Below are 18896 nucleotides of genomic sequence, written 5' to 3' on the forward strand. Positions count from 1 at the left end.
ATTAGCTAACTTCTCAGTGGAGTTTGGCTTAGTAACAGAGTGAGATACTAATTGGATAGAGAGGTAAAAACATATTTAATGTTTGTAATATAATAACGAATGCTCTGCCCTTCTCTCTTCGTAGACACAATGGCATCATCAACCCCTCTGTCCAAGGCCAACACCACCTTCTCTCTGGCTTTGCTCAACAAGCTGAGTGATAACGACAAGACTGCAAATGTCTTCTTTTCTCCTTTTAGCATCTCCTCAGCCCTGGCTATGGTGATGCTGGGGGCTGCAGGCAACACAGCCACACAGATGTCAGAGGTACAGGAGACACACACACACACACACACACACACACACACTCTCTGTTTTTGTGAAAAGTAACATGCAGGTTGTTGCACTTGGTTCATCTTGATATTGTGAAGCTTATAAGAGACAAAATGATGCAGATTTCTCATGTAATACATCACCACAAACAGCGGCTTCAGAAGTTGCCATGATTCGAACTCATCGCCTCTCTGAGACAGTTTTAAGCTACACTGAACATTAATTTGATACAAATGAAAGGGTGGAGTGGAGCACTGGAGGTGTGCAACCCTGTATCAGCAAAAAGATCAGCTCTGTTCAGACTCTGACCAGTTTTATAGGAGCAGCTTTGTGTTGTGTTACTATAGGAACATGATCCATAATATGATATGGAAGTGTAAGGGCAATAAAGATCTAGGTACAATAAAGCAATCTGTACTCCTTATCAGTTCCTCCTATGTGCATATGTCCCACATGTTTACTTGTATGGCTGCCTGGGAGTTCACTTCATTTACTAAGAAGTATGAAGATCCTCAGGAGAAAGCTTTGTTAAAGCTTAATTTATGTGTATTTAGTAGTTTTGGGACATGAAAATTATTATGCCCATACAGTCATATACTCTGTTTAATGAGATAAGTGACTGATTATATATATATTATAATAACCAGTGTAGATGGAAGCTCAAGTGGCATAAAACAAGAGAATGTACTGACAAACTGTATGACTTTTTTTTAAACAATTGCGGAAGCAAAGCCACACCCTGATAGGGGTGGTGGAAGTGGGCCCTCATCCTGTGTGTGCGTGTGTGTCACTGTCAGGGTCAGTGTGTGTAAAGTTGCGTGTCTCATCTGCTGTACAAATACTGCAGTGTGTTGATGGGAGTAAGAGATATGTGGGTCAGCAATGATGCAACCTGAAAGAACTTGACACTCATCCTCTTGCAAACCACCAAACATAATGATTTGGTCCAATTTCAAAATGTTCAACCTGGGGAAAAAAACACATTATTTTTCTCTCAGTGTGATACAACATATCAGCTGCAACACAAAATAAGAATGTTAGAATATTAGGCTGAAACTAAAGAAATTATATTTTAGGAAAATGAAAACGGTCACAGTTGTGCAAAGTTACTTAAATAAGGTTATATAGAAATATGTTGTAATATTTAGATGAACGGAAGTACCTCTTCATACATACCAATCATATGTGCTGTATAAATGCTTCTTTTCAAACAGGGGAACTGTCAGTGACTCTGACGGGTCTGACCTTGCAGCAGGGTGTGGTCAGTACACCTTGACGGCGTTCTTGGGTGTGGCCACTCTTTAGCAACACACAGAAAGTCAATGTAACGAAGAGTGAAAGCCATGACAGAAGACGCAGCTACTTTCACCACTTTTCCAGTCAATATAATTCAGAGACTGTTATGTTATGTACATTCAGCAGGTGAATAGTTTGAGTCTGAAGACGGCCGTGTATTCCACATACTCTTATGTAATGTAACAGTACAGTCCTATGTCTCCCTGTGACTTTGTGCTGGAGAAAATGTTTATCCCACAATTGCATAAAAGTGTTTTAGTAAAGACAAAATATAATTTTACCCACTTCTCTCTGATCAGCTGTTTGACCTGTCTTAATTTTGATCCGCCTTGTTAAGTGCCTCTCCAGGTGCTTCCCCTCCTGCAGCAAGTGGATGAGCCCACCGGTGTCCCATCGCTCATCAGAGCCAGTGGGCCAGACGGCAGCGTGAAGGCTGCGTGTGTAATTGATATAGTGTTTCTGTGTTGCTCCCTGTGGCTGGTGGCTATCGCACTAATTGGGCAGCTTCCTCAGTCAGTGATCCAGGGGAGCTGTGAAGTAACAGAATTAATAAACCGGGGAGAAAGGGAACCAGGAAACCAATGTATGATCGCAAGGTAAAATAAGGTATCCCAAGATCCTTTAACAGTAATGGAAAACAAGCTCCAGGAAACAGGTAAAGTCAGGAGCACCCTCCCAGCCACAGAGAGTAACATGTTAGCACTATCTCAATTACACACACAGCCTTCACACTGCCATCTGGCCCACTGGCTCCGATGAGCCATGGGACACCGGTGCACTTATCCACTCGCTGCAAGAGGGGCGGCACCCAGAGAGTAGCAGAAAAACACACACAACACAACACTTCTGCATGTAACACACCTTCACAGTCTTCCTGCACCCAACCAGAGACACGTGGCGTTTAACTTAACAGTAAACACAACCAATTGTACCCGTAGGTCCTCAGCTTCACTGAGTCAGAGAAGCCACGGCATGCAGGAGCAGAGCAGATGCAGATGCAGCAGCACATCCAGTTCAGGCTGCCACATTACCTGCTGAAGGTGGTAACAGAGTCTGGAGTACAGGGGTGATAAACTAACTGAAGAGTGTTTTACTAACAGGTGGTCTGGTTGGTGTCATGTGGTGGAGGAGATCTGTCACTTGTTTTTCTGCTACTCTCCAATATGCAGCTGGATTGAATTAAATTCAGAAAACCACAGCAATGCAAGGGCACTGCCCTCCTGAAGGGTTAGTGTGTGTCAACTATCAGCTCCAAACCTCACACTGTTGCATAATTCACAGGAATGTAGTTCTGGCTTTTCTATGTATGGTGTCTTTTCTGGTGTTCTGTTTATCTCGGGTGAGCAGCTGCTGGAAACCACAGTGAAATTAGATTTAACCCCGACTGAACTCAACTCAACTCATGACAACCCATCATAATCAGAAATATGGGGTACACACAAACTGAGCTGTTTCCTTTTGTGTGTCTGCCTTGACCAGTGTATTACTCTGATAACACCCTTGTATGTGGATCAAACCAAGTTTAGCAAAGATCACTATGACAGTTAACGGAAGATGATGGTTTATGTGTTGCTGATTTGGATACACACCAACAAAACACACCATCCTAAATTCTTATTTCAAAAAGAAGGGAAAATAACAACATGGTGGAATGATGGAGGATGAAGGATCTTCTTCATTGGGAATCTTCTGCAAAGGCTCCTCAAAGCTTACACAGGCATTTCCATGGGTTCTTTAAAGCTGGTGTAAAAGGTGTTAATGTACTCGTATGTTTCCCATGTCGGTTTCTTATTGTGTTTTTATTTTTGGCACATGTCTTTCAGTCAGTGTTGAGATGTTGTGCATCATGATTGACATGTAAATGGTCCAGATGTTTTCAGATACAACTACTGACAGTCATCAGCTTAATAGACCATAAAAATGGATCTAAATTCTCACCTTAACCCATTGAGTCATTCATTTCATTGATTTCTTCCCAGTAGATCAATATGGACCAATCAATACACTGTGTTGTGTTGCACTAGGTTCTATGCTCATGCTGTTTACACTGTTTAGACCAAGAGAGACTAACAACCAAATATATTAAGTTTATTTGTGGAAATATTTGAGGTGAGTCACCACATACTCCTCATCGTTCAACACAGTGTAGACAAGTACTTGGCATGGAGCACCAAAGACAACAAAGATATTCTCATGACTCCAAAGACCAGTCTAATGAGATCTTTATATTAAGCTGGTGTAACACTGGCGCAGTGTGTCTCTCTAACACCACTCGTCTCCTTTGTCTACAGACTCTGAAAACCCAGGACTGTCAGGACGATGTCCACTCTGGCTTCACTCAGCTGCTGAGCGAGCTCAACAAGCCAGATGCTCCGTACGCCCTCAGCGTGGCCAACAGACTGTACGGGGAGCAGTCCTACCAGTTTGTTGAGGTGTGTCTGTGTGTGTGTGTGTGTGTGTGTGTGTGTGTGTGTGTGTGTGTGTGTGTGTGTGTGTGTGTGTGTGTGTGAGACTGTACATCTTTATGATTGGGTGTGGCTTTGTTTACAGAAAGTGAGGCTGGAGTGAATGAGAGGCTCAGATAGGAATCTTTAAGCTTGTAGCAAAAGAAATGATGAATGAAGAGGGTGGACAGCAGCTTTGGTTGTGAAAATACTCTCCTAGCTGTAATGACTGTTAACTCCATGAAGTCAGGTGAAGAGGACGTCTTGTTTTGGGTGATCAGAATCAGTAAATGTGTTGCTGATGGTTCCAGGAGTTCTTAGGAAAAACCAGGAAGCACTACAGCGCCGAGCTGGAGTCTGTGGACTTCATAAACAGCTTTGAGGCAGCCAGGCTCAACATCAACAGCTGGGTGGAGAAGCAGACACAAGGTGGGTCATACACACACATCAGTATGTTAATAGACCTGCATGTTCCCTCCAAGCAGTGCAACCGAGGAAGTGAAAAATCTTTAGATGAATATCTCATTAATATTGGTTAATCACAGTCTTGTGTCAGGCTCATCTTTGTACGTAAAAGCACTTGGCCTCACAGTGCCATGAGTTTGAGAAATTTCTACACAATTCCTTTCACACAGAAAGGCTGAGTGCTACTTTAGTCCACTTTTCTTGGTATGAAGACAGAAAAATCCCATATAAATGTTGAAACTATACAGTAAATAACCGTGGAAATGAGAAATTTTCTGTGTTCTAAATAATATAACTAAATTCTACATTGAGGAGACATGACAGCTGAGCTTCTTATTTCTTCATCATTTCAAATTTGTGCTTCTTAGGTAAAATTAAGGATGTGCTGGCCCAGGGTGTGGTGAACAACATGACCAGGCTAGTTCTGGTCAATGCCATCTACTTCAAAGGCAACTGGAACAAGCAGTTTCAGCAAAGTGCCACACGGGATGCTCAGTTCAGACTCAACAAGGTACGTATGGACAAACACTGTCAACTGAACTCAGCCTGGATTTCTCAAACTATATTGCATGGTAGCATATCATGAAATACACGCAGATGTAAGAGCAGCCATGTGCAGGCCGCTGGGACAGTCTTCTCCTGTCTGTCCTCTGATCAGACCACAGCTCCGCCATATCAGATGAAAATGAGAGTTCTGCTGCAAACACTGCAGGAATACTGAAAAGCCAAATTCATCATTTTTTTAGTCAAACGCATCCCTGAGTGAAAATGAAAAAAGAAAATGCACAGTGTAAGGTTTCTGTTGTTAATTTAATTCCAAGCATCATATGGTATCAACCTGAAGTCAGAAAACATGTTTAGGGATTTCAGGCTGTAGGCCTTGAAGAAATGGAAAATGAAAGTAGCTAAAAAGTGAAAAGAATTCAACATCAGGGTCATGACCGCAGGGAGATGTGGAAATCAGGGACAAAGATTATGAGTCTGATTATAACACAACAATTTTTTCAGACACTTCTGTGTTGCATGTTACTCAAGATCAGGAGGAAACGTTTCCCGATAGCTTTTTAAACATGTGAGTGTGAATCATAGGTTGCTATGGTCCAGTACAAAGGACACTGTGATGCATCCCTTTGATGGACGACGCCTTTTCTTGGCATGCTTAAGAAGATGTTGCTCAAGTAAGATTAGAGTTTGAGTCTGGTTATTGTCAAACGATTCACCAGAGCAAAAAAAAAAAGAAGAAGACGATGGACTTTACTCAGAGCAATAAAAGTGATTTAGCTTTGAACTGGTCGACAAAAAGCTGGAGCTGCATGAAGTGATTCAACTTATTTCAAGAGCTCCAGCATTTTTGGCTGAGCTTCAGTGTGTGATGACTGTTGTGAGATCAGCAGGATCAGCTCACATTAACATCCACAATGCCTCTTAATGCAGCTTTAAATGTACTGTAGTGTATATTAATAACTTAACACTAGGCTGAAATGCAGTGTTTTGCTGCCTGAGTATATTTTGCATACTCAGCACTGATGTCACAGTGAACTAACCACACCTTGCCGTTTACTTCTACATCACCACAACACGGTGATGTGTGCCAGATTCCAGCTGGTTTGAAGTATCGTATGTTTCTGTTTGCTCTTTTCAGAATGACACTAAACCAGTGAAGATGATGTACCAGAAAACTAAGTTCCCTTTGACCTACATCCCTGAAGCAAGCTGCCAGGTAATCAAGAAATTACTTGAATTAATCAGTTAGTAACAGCATGTCAACCACCTGTTAACCAACGAGACAACAGAGCCAGTCATTTGTTACCTTTCTGAATGAGGTTAAGCAGCATTTCTATGGAACAGGATTGATTCAAAGAAAAATCCATAAGAATTTGGTTATGATCCAGACTTTCTTTTTTCTATGAAACTATCTTTGTTTTTGATTGTTGCATGTGAACTCATGAGCTATCCAGTTTATATATGCTGTAATATTGGAAACACGCTGTTGCACAGATTCTGGAGATGCCTTACAAAGGGAAGGAGCTCAGCATGCTCATCTTTCTACCCATGAACATAGAGGATGGTTCGACTGGTCTGGAGAAAGTAGGAAATGCACACAATTACACTTCCACACATAAAGAGACAAAAGACAAAGACAAAAACAAATTGATAATTGATTTTGTGTCCACCCCCAGCTGGAGAAGGAGCTGACCTATGAGAACTTTGTGGAGTGGACTCGTCCAGACATGATGGATGAAATTGAGGTCCAGGTGGGCCTGCCACGGTTCAAGATGGAGGAGAAGTATGACATGAAGGATGTCCTGGTCAGCATGGGCATGGTGGATGCCTTCGATATTGCAATGAGTGACTTCTCAGGTAGGACACGTACCTGGACTGTAGCAGAAATAATCCTAATCATTTACAGATCATGAAAAACCTGTCAAGTAAAAGTCCTGAGGTTCTCCCAAATCGACATCAACATGAAGGTGAGAGCAGGTATTACATTTGTTTGAAATATTGTCTCTCCCTCCTCTGCTGACAGGCATGTCTCCCGCCAACGACCTGGTGCTGTCAAAAGTCGTCCACAAGGCTTTTGTGGAGGTGAACGAGGAGGGAACTGAAGCTGCTGCCGCCACTGCCGCCATCATGATGCTGCGCTGCGCTCTTCCTCCAGCCACTTTCATTGCAGACCATCCCTTCCTCTTCTTCATCCGACACAACCCCTCCATGAGCGTCCTGTTTGCTGGACGGTACTGCTCCCCTGAGTGAGGGGGCTGTGGTTTCTGCCTGCATCACTGTAATAATGTCTGTAATACATGTTTGAGAATCACCTTTGAAGGAATTTGCCTTTTTTATTCTGCCTTTTTCATCTGTGCCTTTACACCATGTGAAAATACAATGGTTGCAAGATACTCTACACTTTATCTACAGCGTATGCAATCATTTTTTTTATTCAGCTAACAAAGAGAACATTGTGATGAAATCACATTTACAGATAGATACATCCTTTGTGATACAGTTGTATGTTATTGTACCATTATATATATATAATGACTATAGGCTAAAAAGAACAAGAGTTTACATGAGGTTTTGAACTGGCATTTTTATCTATCCTTATGCTTTTACGCATGAAATAAAAGTGTGTGATTCACAAATATTGCGTCACATTAAAGAATCATTTTATTTGTATTTTCTCAGATCTGGTTCGGCCATATGTGATAATGATATTGATCAGTTTGATCATTCATTCTTTTGTACAGTTTGGGAGCATAGTTCAAATAAGCTGGGCTGCCTTTGTTCTTGTGCATAATAATTTTGTCTATTAAAAGTGTAACAGAAGATCTGAGAGCTTGCGAAGGATTTTAAAACAACAGAGTCTGCAATTTAAGATGGTCCCAAACAATTAAGAGCTGTATTTACAAGTAAAAGAACCCTGAAATGTAATCTAATCTTGAAACATAGCTAAATGTAGTGTAATATGCTCTTTCTTCCTCATTTTAGTTAAGTCGCAGAACAGTTCTGAATAAACTGAAGTATTTTAACGGGCTGCTGTGGAGGACCAGTAAAAAGAGCATTGCAATAATCTAATTTATTTGCAATAAAAGCATAAATACATTTTTCAGAATCTTCATGGGATAGAAACAGCCATACATACGGTGATAGTGATAAAAAAGCTGCTTTTATGTGTGAAGTAAAATTTAATTCAGTCTAAAATAATACCCATACACCTTACTGATGATTTAAACTCAGTATCTCTTTTATCTTGGGGGCCAACTAGAAGTACTTAAGGTTTGTCCTCATTTAGTTTCCAGTAGTTGTTGGTCATCCAGTTTTTCACTGCTGCTATCCCAGTGATCAGGAAACGGACGGTATTGTCATCATCAAGCTCAAGTGAAATATACAGCTGTGTGTCATCAGCGTAACTATGAAAACTGAGTTTATATTCCCTAATGATTTCACCTAAAGGGAGTATGGAGAAATATAAAGTGGTCCAAGACAACTTCCCTGAGAAACACCAACAAGCAAATCATATTTCCCTGACACATGATCCCCAAAGAAACTTCCTCCCTGAGATGTATGATTGGAACCGATTTAGCCCCAGAGAGCTCATCCCTGTTCTCAAGGCAATCCAGAAGATTTTCATGGTCTATGTCACTGCAGGTAGAGGAGGAAGAGGTACCCACTAACACAGTAATGTAAGGGCCCCTCTAAAGGGTCACGAATCTGTAGGGTCATGAGACGATAAGTGGTTGAAGAAAGACAAACAAAAAAGTTTTAATCTTGTGAAGAGTTTTACCTCTGTGGTCCTGTTACAACCCCATGTTGGTCTACAGGGGAAATGGGATTAACCTAAAACTGGATGAAAGCTCTGATGAGTCATTTTGTTTAATTTGTAAGTCTTTTAATGCCCGTCTTCAAAACACAACTTATCACCAAACAGCCCTGACTAGAAATGTGAGTACTGAAGCTATACCCACAAAAAGGGAACAATGCTAAACTTGACTCCCTAGCAGCACACAAAAAACACAGGATAAAAGAAGAGTCCAACAAAAATGGCTTCCTGGTAAGGTCTAAGGTAAGAGTTAAGTCATATAAACAGAAAGTTAACAACCAAATATCACTGGTGCTGACATTAACCAGGTGTAAGCAGGAAGAGAGACATCTTGCATGGCGGGACCATGGGCGGGACCGACACCCCGGAGTGTTCGCTGAGGGGCGGGCTCGGTCTTCAGGGGGCTCGTACTCCAGCTCAGTAGGTGGTGCTGGCGCATCAGTGTCTGTGAAAGCGCTTCCGGAAATCTTCCTGGTTGTCATGTTTGGAATCTGGTCATTCAAGAGTTTGTTAGTGAACCATGTCGGTAATGTTTCCACACAGGTGTGGAAGTTGAGATGCCCACGGAGGAAAGGACAGTTCGGCTGACGTGCTCCAGCTCGAACTAGTTAGCCGACTTTAGCTTCTGCCTGCTAATCTGGTTCCTCCGCCCGGTGGGTGATGGAGCGGCTGATTTCCAGGCTCACGGGCAAACACGTCCTTTTCTCGGCTTCCTTCGCTGTGCGACTGGCTCTGGTCGCTTATGGAGAGCACCAGGACCGGACTATGGTGGTGAAGTACACTGACATCGACTACCATGTGTTCACCGATGCTGCGAGGTTCATGACTGAGGTAACTGCAGTGGCAGCAGGTGTCAGGTCTACAACGGTCTGTACACCCTCCCATCATAATCTAGTCCACAAGTCTTTGATCTAGCTGTGGAACCTTTCTTTTGTCTTTTCACAAATATAAAATAAGGCATTCACAAATCCCAAACTGTGCTTGACACAGTCTGTACACCCTCCCAGATATTCTGAGGTATGACCATGTGAGAGAGAACTTAAAGTCCCCGTCTGAACTGCTGAATTGGCATCTAACTTCTGTGTCACTGGATGAAAAGGAGCAGTGGTGGACGACACTGTCACTCATGACCTTTACCTGAACTTAACCTGGTTATATGCCATTACTTCATTAATAATAATGATGCAATAATATTACACAGATGGAGTACATGTACATGTAACAGAGTGTTTCTACACTGTGGGATTGGTATTGGTATCATGCTCATATTACATTGATCGTTTCAATGTGGGACACAGGGTGAGTCCCCGTACAACAGATCAACCTACCGCTACACTCCTCTGCTGGCCTGGCTTCTCACCCCCAACGTCTATCTCAACATGGTGTTTGGCAAGATCCTGTTCATTGTCTGTGACGTGCTGTCCGGGCTGCTCATCTACAGAATCCTCCGCCTGCGAGGTCTGGGCTCTGAGGTTTGTCAGTCGGATCCTTTTTTGACCAGAAATCTTTGATTTGAAGAGCTGCTTCATAACTTCATAAACACCTCTCTCATTTTGTTTTGTGAAAAAGTGCAGTGCGGATAAAGTTGTGTTTTTCTGGGGATTCGGGTACAGACTGCCTGTCGTGTTTCCTCCCTGTGGCTCCTCAACCCACTGCCCATGGGAGTATCCAGCCGAGGGAATGCAGAGTCCATCATGGCGGCCCTGGTGCTGGGGACTTTACTCTGTATGGAAGGTAAAGGGGTGGTTTGTGCGTGTGTGGCTCTTTGGACATTGCTAATATTGTATAGTAGTATAAATAAACAGCTCCTTGCTAATGCTTTTACCTTGTTTCTCCCAGGCCACCGTCTCATATGGGCAGCTGTTCTGTATGGCCTGTCAGTCCATATGAAGATCTACCCCATTACATATGCTCTGCCCATCGCGCTGACCTTACGCACGGCAGAGACCAGAGCAGAGGAGGACAGGCAGAGGTGGAGGAGGTTTATCGGGTTCATTGGAAGCTTCCTCAACACAGAGCTGTTCCTCTTTGCAAGTGTGGCTGGAGGAGTTTTCTGCATGCTCACAGCACTCTTCTATCACATGTGAGAGTGGTTGGTTTCTGTCACCTGTGATTTAGAGTTGACTCTGCACAGACAAGTGTTGTATTGTCATTTTTTACTATATCACAAAATGTGTAATTAGTCCAGATTTGCCTACTCTCTTGATATTAGTGAAATACATTAACTTAAGTTTGAATAGAAATGCTCAAATCACGTGACTCCTCTCCTCAGGTATGGTTGGGAGTTTCTTCATGAGACCTACTTGTACCATCTGACCAGGACGGACATCAGACACAACTTCTCTCCGTACTTCTACATGCTCTACCTCACTGCAGGTATTCATCCATCTGGCCACTTATAGCTTCCTAGTGTGACACCTGACAGCACACAGAGCCACAGAGCAAAGACCAGCATGACGGTTTAGCTCGTGCAGAGGTACATGGCTTGTGGTCAATAGTCAGGAGGTGCTTGTTTTTTTTATTGTGCATCATAAAGTGAGAAACAGAGAAAACAAAAAGACAGAGGACAGTGTGACCATAGAACATAACAGACAAAGTGTACATCAAATAAGATTTAGATAGGTGTGTATGTGTGTGTGTGTGTGTGTGTGTGGTAGAATAGTTTGAGTTAATTTTTTATCCTAATAATAGTAATTACAATAATAATGTTAGCCGTTATAGGTATTATAGTAATTATAATCTAGACATTACAATAATTATTAAAATGACAACAATGGTATAATAATGATGATGTCATATTACTGCTACTTCTAATAATAATAATAACAATAATAATAATTATACTAATACTACTACTAATACTACTAATACTACTATTACCACTAATGATAATAATAATAATAAAAATGGTAATAGTAATGAGATAGCAGCAGAATATAAGGTCACGCATGTATTCAGGCAATGGACAATGATATTATTATGTTATGTTCTACCGTAGTGGAAATCATGATGATCCCTCAAACCAGTGCAACATATTTTTTTGTCGCTCTTTGTGTTTTGTGTTGTTTATTACATTAGTTATAAACTTGGAAGGATGTGTATTAGTGTTCTCCTGGCTTGTCTGTGTAAACAGGGAGTGTAAACGTAGAGTAAGTGACGCAGCTTTTTAAAGGTGATGCTCAGTTCCTGTTGTGTTATGTTGGAGCAGACAGCAGGTGGAGCCAGTGGCTTGGCCTGGCTGCGTTTGCCCCACAGCTCATCCTGCTGCTGGTGGCATCGTGGGCCTTTCACGCTGACCTGGCCTTTTCCTGTTTCCTCCACACGGCTATCTTCGTCTCCTTCAACAAAGTCTGCACTTCACAGGTACACGAACCCCCATCGACCCACTGACAGCACTCTACTTTCAGCACTGAGATGAGCTGTAAAAAAACTTGCTTGTGTTTCTTTTTTCAAATGGGATCCAATTAATCAATTTTCTTCATTTCATTTTGATATCAAACTGTCATTGATTTGAGTTAGTTAATTCAATGTCATGTTTATATTAATGTTGTATTCACATAGACTTTAGCAAAGTTGCTTGTTGTCCTTTCGCAGTACTTCCTGTGGTACCTGTGTTTACTTCCTCTGGTCATCCCTCACCTGAGTCTGTCACTGAAACAAGGAGTGGGTCTGCTGCTCCTCTGGTTTGCTGGACAAGTAATTCAGCTCAGCACATTTTGACTTCCAGTTAAATTTGACTGTAACTTTTAATGTTGAACTGTGCAGATTCATCCCTGCATCTTTTTGCAAAAGTTTTGAATGGAAGAACTAACTTGACCTTGGTGTAATGAAATTGTTATGTTGTCTCTCTGGTATCAGGGAATTTGGTTGGGCCCGGCCTACTTCCTGGAGTTTGAAGGCTACAACACCTTCCTGTTGATCTGGCTCGCTGGATTGTTTTTCTTGATCATCAACTGTTTCATCCTGATTCAGATCATCACCCACTACAAACCAACACAAACTCCACAGAGACTAAAGGTTGAATGATGCTCAAGTGATCTGAGTGTGGAAGGATTTCTGACTTTGATTGCAGCTTCAATATGAAGATTCAAAGGATGTTTGTTTAATTACGTTCTCCTGTAACCATAGTAATCTTGGTACAAATCTGTCAACAACAAAGCCACTGTGGCATTTTCAGTCATTCTGAGTTAAACCCACTGATTAAATGCTTGCAATTGCAGGTCAAAACCCTTCAATCCTCAATGACTCACGTCATGCAGAAAACTGCTGGTACACTGCTTTCTCTGGGTTGAAACTTTGAAGTCCGCTCCACCTGTGGCTGAACCACACAACCAAGCAGATGTTTTCCATCCGCTGGCAGGGGCAAAATACCTGCTGTAGATCAGAGATCCGTTCTAACAACCACTGGGCACATTTTCTTGGTTTAGAGAAAAATACTTTGAAGTATTGTTGCTCATTGCTGTAACAGATCAAAAGCATGTGTTGATGAATCACCGTGAAGAACTGACTGTCAAGTTCAACACTTACTGATACAAGGAGATGCTCTGCTGTGATCCAAGGCTAAAATTGTCAGTATTTGTGATGGGAAATGGGGTTTGTTAATATGACGATCGAGGAATTCAACCACACCAAATGTTTGTTTGTGCAGAGAAATGCTGGAATTGTTTGAAAAGCTTGTGGATATGACTTTAAAAAAAACTGAACAAAGAGACTGTGGTCTGTGTTAAAGAGGCAAATATTCAAGATACAGTGCAAAGTGTTGTAGTGAGTCAGAGTTTGGATGAAACTCTGGTCCAATAAAAACTTAAAGCTTCCCTGAGAAAGCCATGGGCACATGAGGACAAATACTCTGATGAACCCAGGTGACTAGATTGTGATCAACCATGTGATTACAGAACAGGATATTGATTACTGTCCATACTAGATGATAATTAGGTTTCTGTGACAGATTTTAATTCAGCCACAGAATAATTCATCATGACAGTGACGGGACACGTAGCTAACTGTTGAAACCCTCAGTGTCAGGTGGGCTGTCAGGAGTGACGGACAACAGAAATGTGGCAGCTGGCTGCATTTTTCTATGTAAGTCTCAGCTATAGTTTGAATGTTGGTGTCACAAAATGAGGCTGTTCTTCATCTGCAGTGTGCAGTTGTGACCACTCGGTGGAAGCATTTCCCAGCAGAAGAGACGATGGCAGCATCTCTCAGCATCACCTTCACAGGCGAATCTGTCAACTGGAGCATGAACACAGCCCAAAACAACGGTGGCTCCATAATCTGTCCTCTCCCCCGAACTTTCACTTTAGTGCTCTTGCTTCTGTGCATGTTTGCTGGCCCTGGCTCATGACTGATAGTGGAAGTGTGTGTGTGAATGCACGTGCTCATGCAGGAAAACCTGAGACATACAGTTGTTAGGGTTGAACTAGGGACTTTCTGGGGGCATTTCTATGAAGCACTTTGGGTATCTGTGTGAGTGAGGGAGTTTGCCCTCTTGTGTGTTGCATATGCTTGTGCATGCGTATGACTCACGGTCAGCTGCTGCCTGCATATCTAGTTTATGAATCACCAGGATGCACTCAGTAACCTTTCAACTGGCTAGTCGCCCCTGGGCACATACATAAACCATTTGACTCCCACACTGAACACTATCACATTCAGCAGATTCTTTTTAACATCCTTAGGACTGAAAGATGGCTATGGATGTTTCTTTCATCTTATTTTTTAGACTACTGATCCCCAAACAGGGCCACACTGTTAACAGAGGTCCAAACAGGCAGTGTTGGGGAAGCTAGTTTGAGAGCACAGCTTTGCAAGCTACCAGCTACTTCACACTGGAGGAAGATGAATTACAGCAAAGCTCCTCGAGGAAAAAATGTAGTTTGGTTAACTAAAGCTACTTTGCAAATGTGGTTCAACCTACTTTTTGAAAGAAATTATTTAATTGACAGTGCACATGTGATATGAAATTATAACAAAGTACAACCCTGTTTCCAAAAAGTTGTGACACTGTGTAAAATGTAAATAACAGAATGTGATGATGTGCAAATCATGTAAACCCATATTTAACCGAAAATAGAACAAAGACAACATATCAGATGTTGAAATGCTGAAATTTTATTGCTTTATGAAAAAATTGAATTTGATGCAGCAACAAGTTTCATAAAGTTGGGACAGGGGGAACAAAAGACTGGAAAATTTGTGTAATGCTAAAAAACAAACAAACAAACAAACAAACAAAACACCTGGTTGAATATCTCACGACTAATGAGGTTAATTGGCAGCAGCTCAGTAGATGATTGGGTCTAAAAAGAGGCTCCAGAGAGGCAGAGTCTCTGTGCAGTGAAGATGGGGAGAGGTTCACCACTCTGTGAAAGACTGTGTGGACAAATAGTTCAACAGTTTAAGAAAAATGTTCCTCAACGTAAAACTGCAAAGAATTTGTGAACTTCAGCCTCTACAGTTCAAAATATCTTTAAAAGATTCAGAGAATCTGGAGAAATCTCTGTGAGCAAGGGACAAGGCTGAAAACCAGGACTGGATGGCCGTGATCTTCAGGTCCTCAGGCAGCTCTGCATTAAAAACAGATGTGATTCTATGGTGGAAATCACTGAGTGGGCTCAGGAACACTTCTGCACATCATCTCATTCTGTTTTTATTTACATTTGACACAGTGTCCCAACTTTTTGAAAACTTGTCGTATGAGTTTATTGCAAAAAGTGCCTCCATGTTCACAGGTCATACATAAACCAAAAAAATAAATAAATACTCCACTATTCCCTGGAAAGGGTAAAGAATGTCAGCTTTGGTTTTGTAAACAATAAACAGTTGCATTGCCTGAGCTGCCTTCACAGTGGTCGGGGCTGATCAGAGGGGGGTCAGTTACAGTAGAGAAGCAAATGGTAAAATAAAAATAAAAAATCCTCTATGCTGATGACCCAAAATTGTTTTAGTTTTTAGTAGCTAACTACACAAAAATGGGGGGGGGAAAGTTATTTAACTACTTGAATCACTATGCACATATAAATGAAGGTGAACTACCAGCAAGCTTCTGTGAAATGCAGTTAAACTACTAGTTGAATAACATGTTGTTCACTACACTGTGAACAGGAAGCTCATAGTAGTGGTTGAAACATCCAGTTTCCAAGAGGTAGTTGTGCTACAAACGTGACCAAAATGACATAACACGGGCAGTTCAATAGAATGAAAGAATTGTTGTAAAAAGCTATTTTTATACTATTAATAGTGTCAAATAACATCCAGTTTAAAATCATTTCAGATGAATATATTTGGAGCTGGGTGGGTGGTTTGAAGGTGTGCTGGAGTTAATGTTGGGGGGGTCATCACACAAAAGGAGACCACTGATTCAGAGGCACTGACACAGTTAAAGAAAGTAAGCAAGCAATAAGGCAAGGAGGTCTGTTTGTTGTTCATTAGCTCATTGTAGTCAAGAAGTGGCGAGGTTGTGCGGGTGAAGGGCAGGGGATTGCGTGACCGTCTTCCATATGCTTAGTAGGGTGTGTGTATATGTGCATGTTAATGTGCACGCATATGTGTATGCACATGCGTGTCTGTGACATACCCCCAAGGATTCTCCTCATTGTCACCGGGGACGTGGGGAGAGGAGACGTGGACATTGTTGTGTCTGTGTATGCACTGGTGCATCTGCCTGTATGAGTGTCTATTAGCATGTGGGATAAAGACACAGAGAGTCGGTGCAGCCAATTAGGGCAAATGGTGTGCGGAGTGGGGTATGAACGGTCACGCACCCTTGCATGGTGTAGGATTATAGGTCTTGGTCTGCGCACACACACACACACATACTCCCCCCTCACAGATACAGCTGTCAACAAGCATCAAACACTTTGCTTATGCTACAGTTACCCTAAGCAGTCACTCCTCTCTCGTGATTGGATGTGCTCTTTTTATTGTTTTCACCCTTTTCTCAAACTAACTTCTCTTTCTCACCTCTAGGTTTTACCTCTTCATCTCTCTCTCTCTCTCTCTTTGCTCTTTCTTTGTCATTCTCACCCTTTCCCCTCCCTGTGCAGAACAAGTGTCACACAGATGGCGTGACGGAAGGTTGCGTGCACGCAGACGAAAATTAAACATTTAAAGTTCATTGTCACATCATCAGTCATGAAACTACGCTGAGACAAAAGCAAAGTAGTCTTTTGGGGAAAAGAGAGGGAAATACTACACACTGGTTCACATGACTTAGTCCCTCACTTATGAAGAGGAGTGTGTGTGCGTGCAAGAGATTCGCTTGCATTTGTAACTCAGATTGAAGAGCTTGATCCCTGTAAGGTGACAGGAAGAGACTTCACTTCTCTTTTGTTCTGAGACTAGATAACCACATAGGTAGTGGTTTGTATATATCATTGTTATTTTTAATATTCAGTGACCACAGTTTGATTCTAGTTATAAAAACTAAAACTACAACTACTACAAAAACTACTGCACCTCTTCCAATAAACACATGCATTACAGAAACCTTAGTGTATGTTCCTTTCAAGCTGAATAACAGTCGGTTTTCATGGACTATTACTCTATGACTAAGGATAACTTATGAATATCATTTAGCCGTTATTATAATGAGCCTCATTCATGTTCTGGCAGTTACTGTTTAAGTGGTGTAACCAGCCCTGCAGAGCTGTAAACAAGCTCAGAGGTAAATCCTTCCAAACTCCCTGTGAAGGTGAAATATGAATGTTTGAGGTTCCTAACGTGGATGCAGTGTTTCCTCTCAGGACTGCAACCACAGGAGGAAGTAGCACCCTAATTAGTTAATAGCCAAGAGGAGGTGAATGGTTCTCCTGTACAACTGTTGGGGTTTACATGGGTGTACAAAACATCCGCACTGACACGCAAAGGGCCGTCATGTAAGTATGCAGAGGAATTAACTGGCTTTATAGGTTTTGTGTTTTTTACAACTCACATTTCTCCAGACTGACTTCACCTTTTTCATAACTCTTCACACAGTTCTCTGTTCAGATCACACATCAAAAACACTCCCACACTCATGTGACCAAAACACTGGCTCCACAGCTCAGGATCAACTCTAACAACAGACAGCATTATAATATGGATCAGCACTGTCTCTTACCTGTTCTTATTTATTTAAACATTTAGCACAAACTAGATTCTGTTACTGGACTGAGCTACTTCACAGTATCCATCACAGATGCTTTATTTTTTATTATTTGTGTTTATTTTGTCTTTTATTCACAGAGGAATTCCAAGTGCATATAATGACACCAAAGTAATTCAAGTAATGCAATCTAATGTTATCACTACACATACAGTACTGTACATACTGTCCACAAGGAGGAGTTCCTCTGTGGGACAAGGGGTGGAGAGACTGTGAACCCGTCTGTGACTGGGAGAGAACAGTGAGACCCCACATGGTCGTGGTCAGTGAATACATTTTATGTCAAAGCGATGAAAAGTGAGTTTGGTCCAGAGTGACTGATGTTGTACTGACTGTGTGAAGAGTTTTCAAAAATAAACTCTGGCTTTGAGGACACCAGTCATCTACGGTTGGACTTGTTCTCAGTAATTAACATCATTGATTTGACAATGATGTATTGACACATACATTAGACCAACATGGACTTCCATCAATGACAAGGTCACATTGAGTTGCTTATGTGGTTTTTGATGCAGGATATTATGAACCTTCAGTTATTGTATCAAATCCAGTGGTAGCTGAGGCTGAAGCAGGAAACTGTTTCTCTGGTGTTGTTTGTTCTGTTGCTTCAATTTATATTATGTTGTTCAACAGCAGATAAATGTAATAAACCACCACGAACCTGCTGTATGTATGAATGTTGTATTTTTAATTGCACAGTGGATAATAATGTGTGTAGCATACTCACACTCAAACACACACACACACACTGGCACACTTGCACACTCATAGTCATCCCAATAAGTAAAATCCTTCCACTGATCCTGGTGCAGCCTGTAATGCTCTATAAGCTAGTGTTACACCCCCACCCTTGGGTGCCTATATGAGGCATATAACACTTAACCACTGATCCAGATCAAACTTTAAACACCTT

At 41.7% G+C, this 18896-nt stretch overlaps 2 protein-coding genes across 7 annotated transcripts in view; both read left to right on the top strand.

The window, feature by feature from the left end:
• serpinb1l3 (serpin peptidase inhibitor, clade B (ovalbumin), member 1, like 3) overlaps positions 1-7657 on the top strand; it is a 22509-nt gene extending 14852 nt beyond the window's left edge. For 2 of the 5 annotated variants that reach the window (XM_071485740.1, XM_071485741.1), the window contains exons 2-9: positions 125-306; positions 3900-4040; positions 4364-4481; positions 4886-5028; positions 6160-6237; positions 6516-6605; positions 6698-6878; positions 7045-7657. In XM_071485740.1, the coding sequence (XP_071341841.1) occupies positions 130-306; positions 3900-4040; positions 4364-4481; positions 4886-5028; positions 6160-6237; positions 6516-6605; positions 6698-6878; positions 7045-7271 (1155 nt within the window). In that variant the 5' untranslated portion in view covers positions 125-129 and the 3' untranslated portion in view covers positions 7272-7657. Of the gene's footprint in view, positions 1-124; positions 307-2546; positions 2649-3899; positions 4041-4363; positions 4482-4885; positions 5029-6159; positions 6238-6515; positions 6606-6697; positions 6879-7044 lie in introns of all 5 variants that reach the window. The other 3 variants (XM_071485737.1, XM_071485736.1, XM_071485738.1) reach the window with 3 other exon arrangements.
• Positions 7658-8964: 1307 nt separating this feature from the next.
• pigm (phosphatidylinositol glycan anchor biosynthesis, class M) lies at positions 8965-13649 on the top strand. 2 transcript variants are annotated; one of them, XM_071485742.1, is made up of 8 exons: positions 8965-9666; positions 10134-10307; positions 10449-10569; positions 10675-10918; positions 11108-11211; positions 12041-12198; positions 12430-12531; positions 12694-13649. In XM_071485742.1, the coding sequence occupies exons 1-8, from the start codon at positions 9496-9498 to the stop codon at positions 12859-12861; spliced, it is 1242 nt and encodes a 413-aa protein (XP_071341843.1). In that variant the 5' UTR covers positions 8965-9495; the 3' UTR covers positions 12862-13649. The 2 variants fall into 2 exon arrangements, with proteins under 2 accessions (XP_071341843.1, XP_071341844.1); XM_071485743.1 differs by having other exon boundaries at positions 8972-9666; positions 12044-12198.
• Positions 13650-18896: the final 5247 nt, after the last annotated feature.

This window comes from Trachinotus anak, unplaced genomic scaffold, assembly GCF_046630095.1.
Source record: "Trachinotus anak isolate AG129_WGS33_773 ecotype Australia unplaced genomic scaffold, CSIRO_AGI_Tana_v1 ptg000009l, whole genome shotgun sequence".
NCBI classification, from domain to species: Eukaryota; Metazoa; Chordata; class Actinopteri; order Carangiformes; family Carangidae; genus Trachinotus; species Trachinotus anak.

Coding starts and splice junctions, on each gene's coding strand:
- pigm (XM_071485742.1), top strand. CDS start 9,496: ATGGAGCGGCTGATTTCCAGGCTCACGGGCAAACACGTCCTTTTCTCG. Junction 10,308..10,448: donor TGCGAGGTCTGGGCTCTGAG/GTTTGTCAGTCG, acceptor ATTCGGGTACAG/ACTGCCTGTCGTGTTTCCTC. Junction 12,199..12,429: donor ACAAAGTCTGCACTTCACAG/GTACACGAACCC, acceptor GTCCTTTCGCAG/TACTTCCTGTGGTACCTGTG.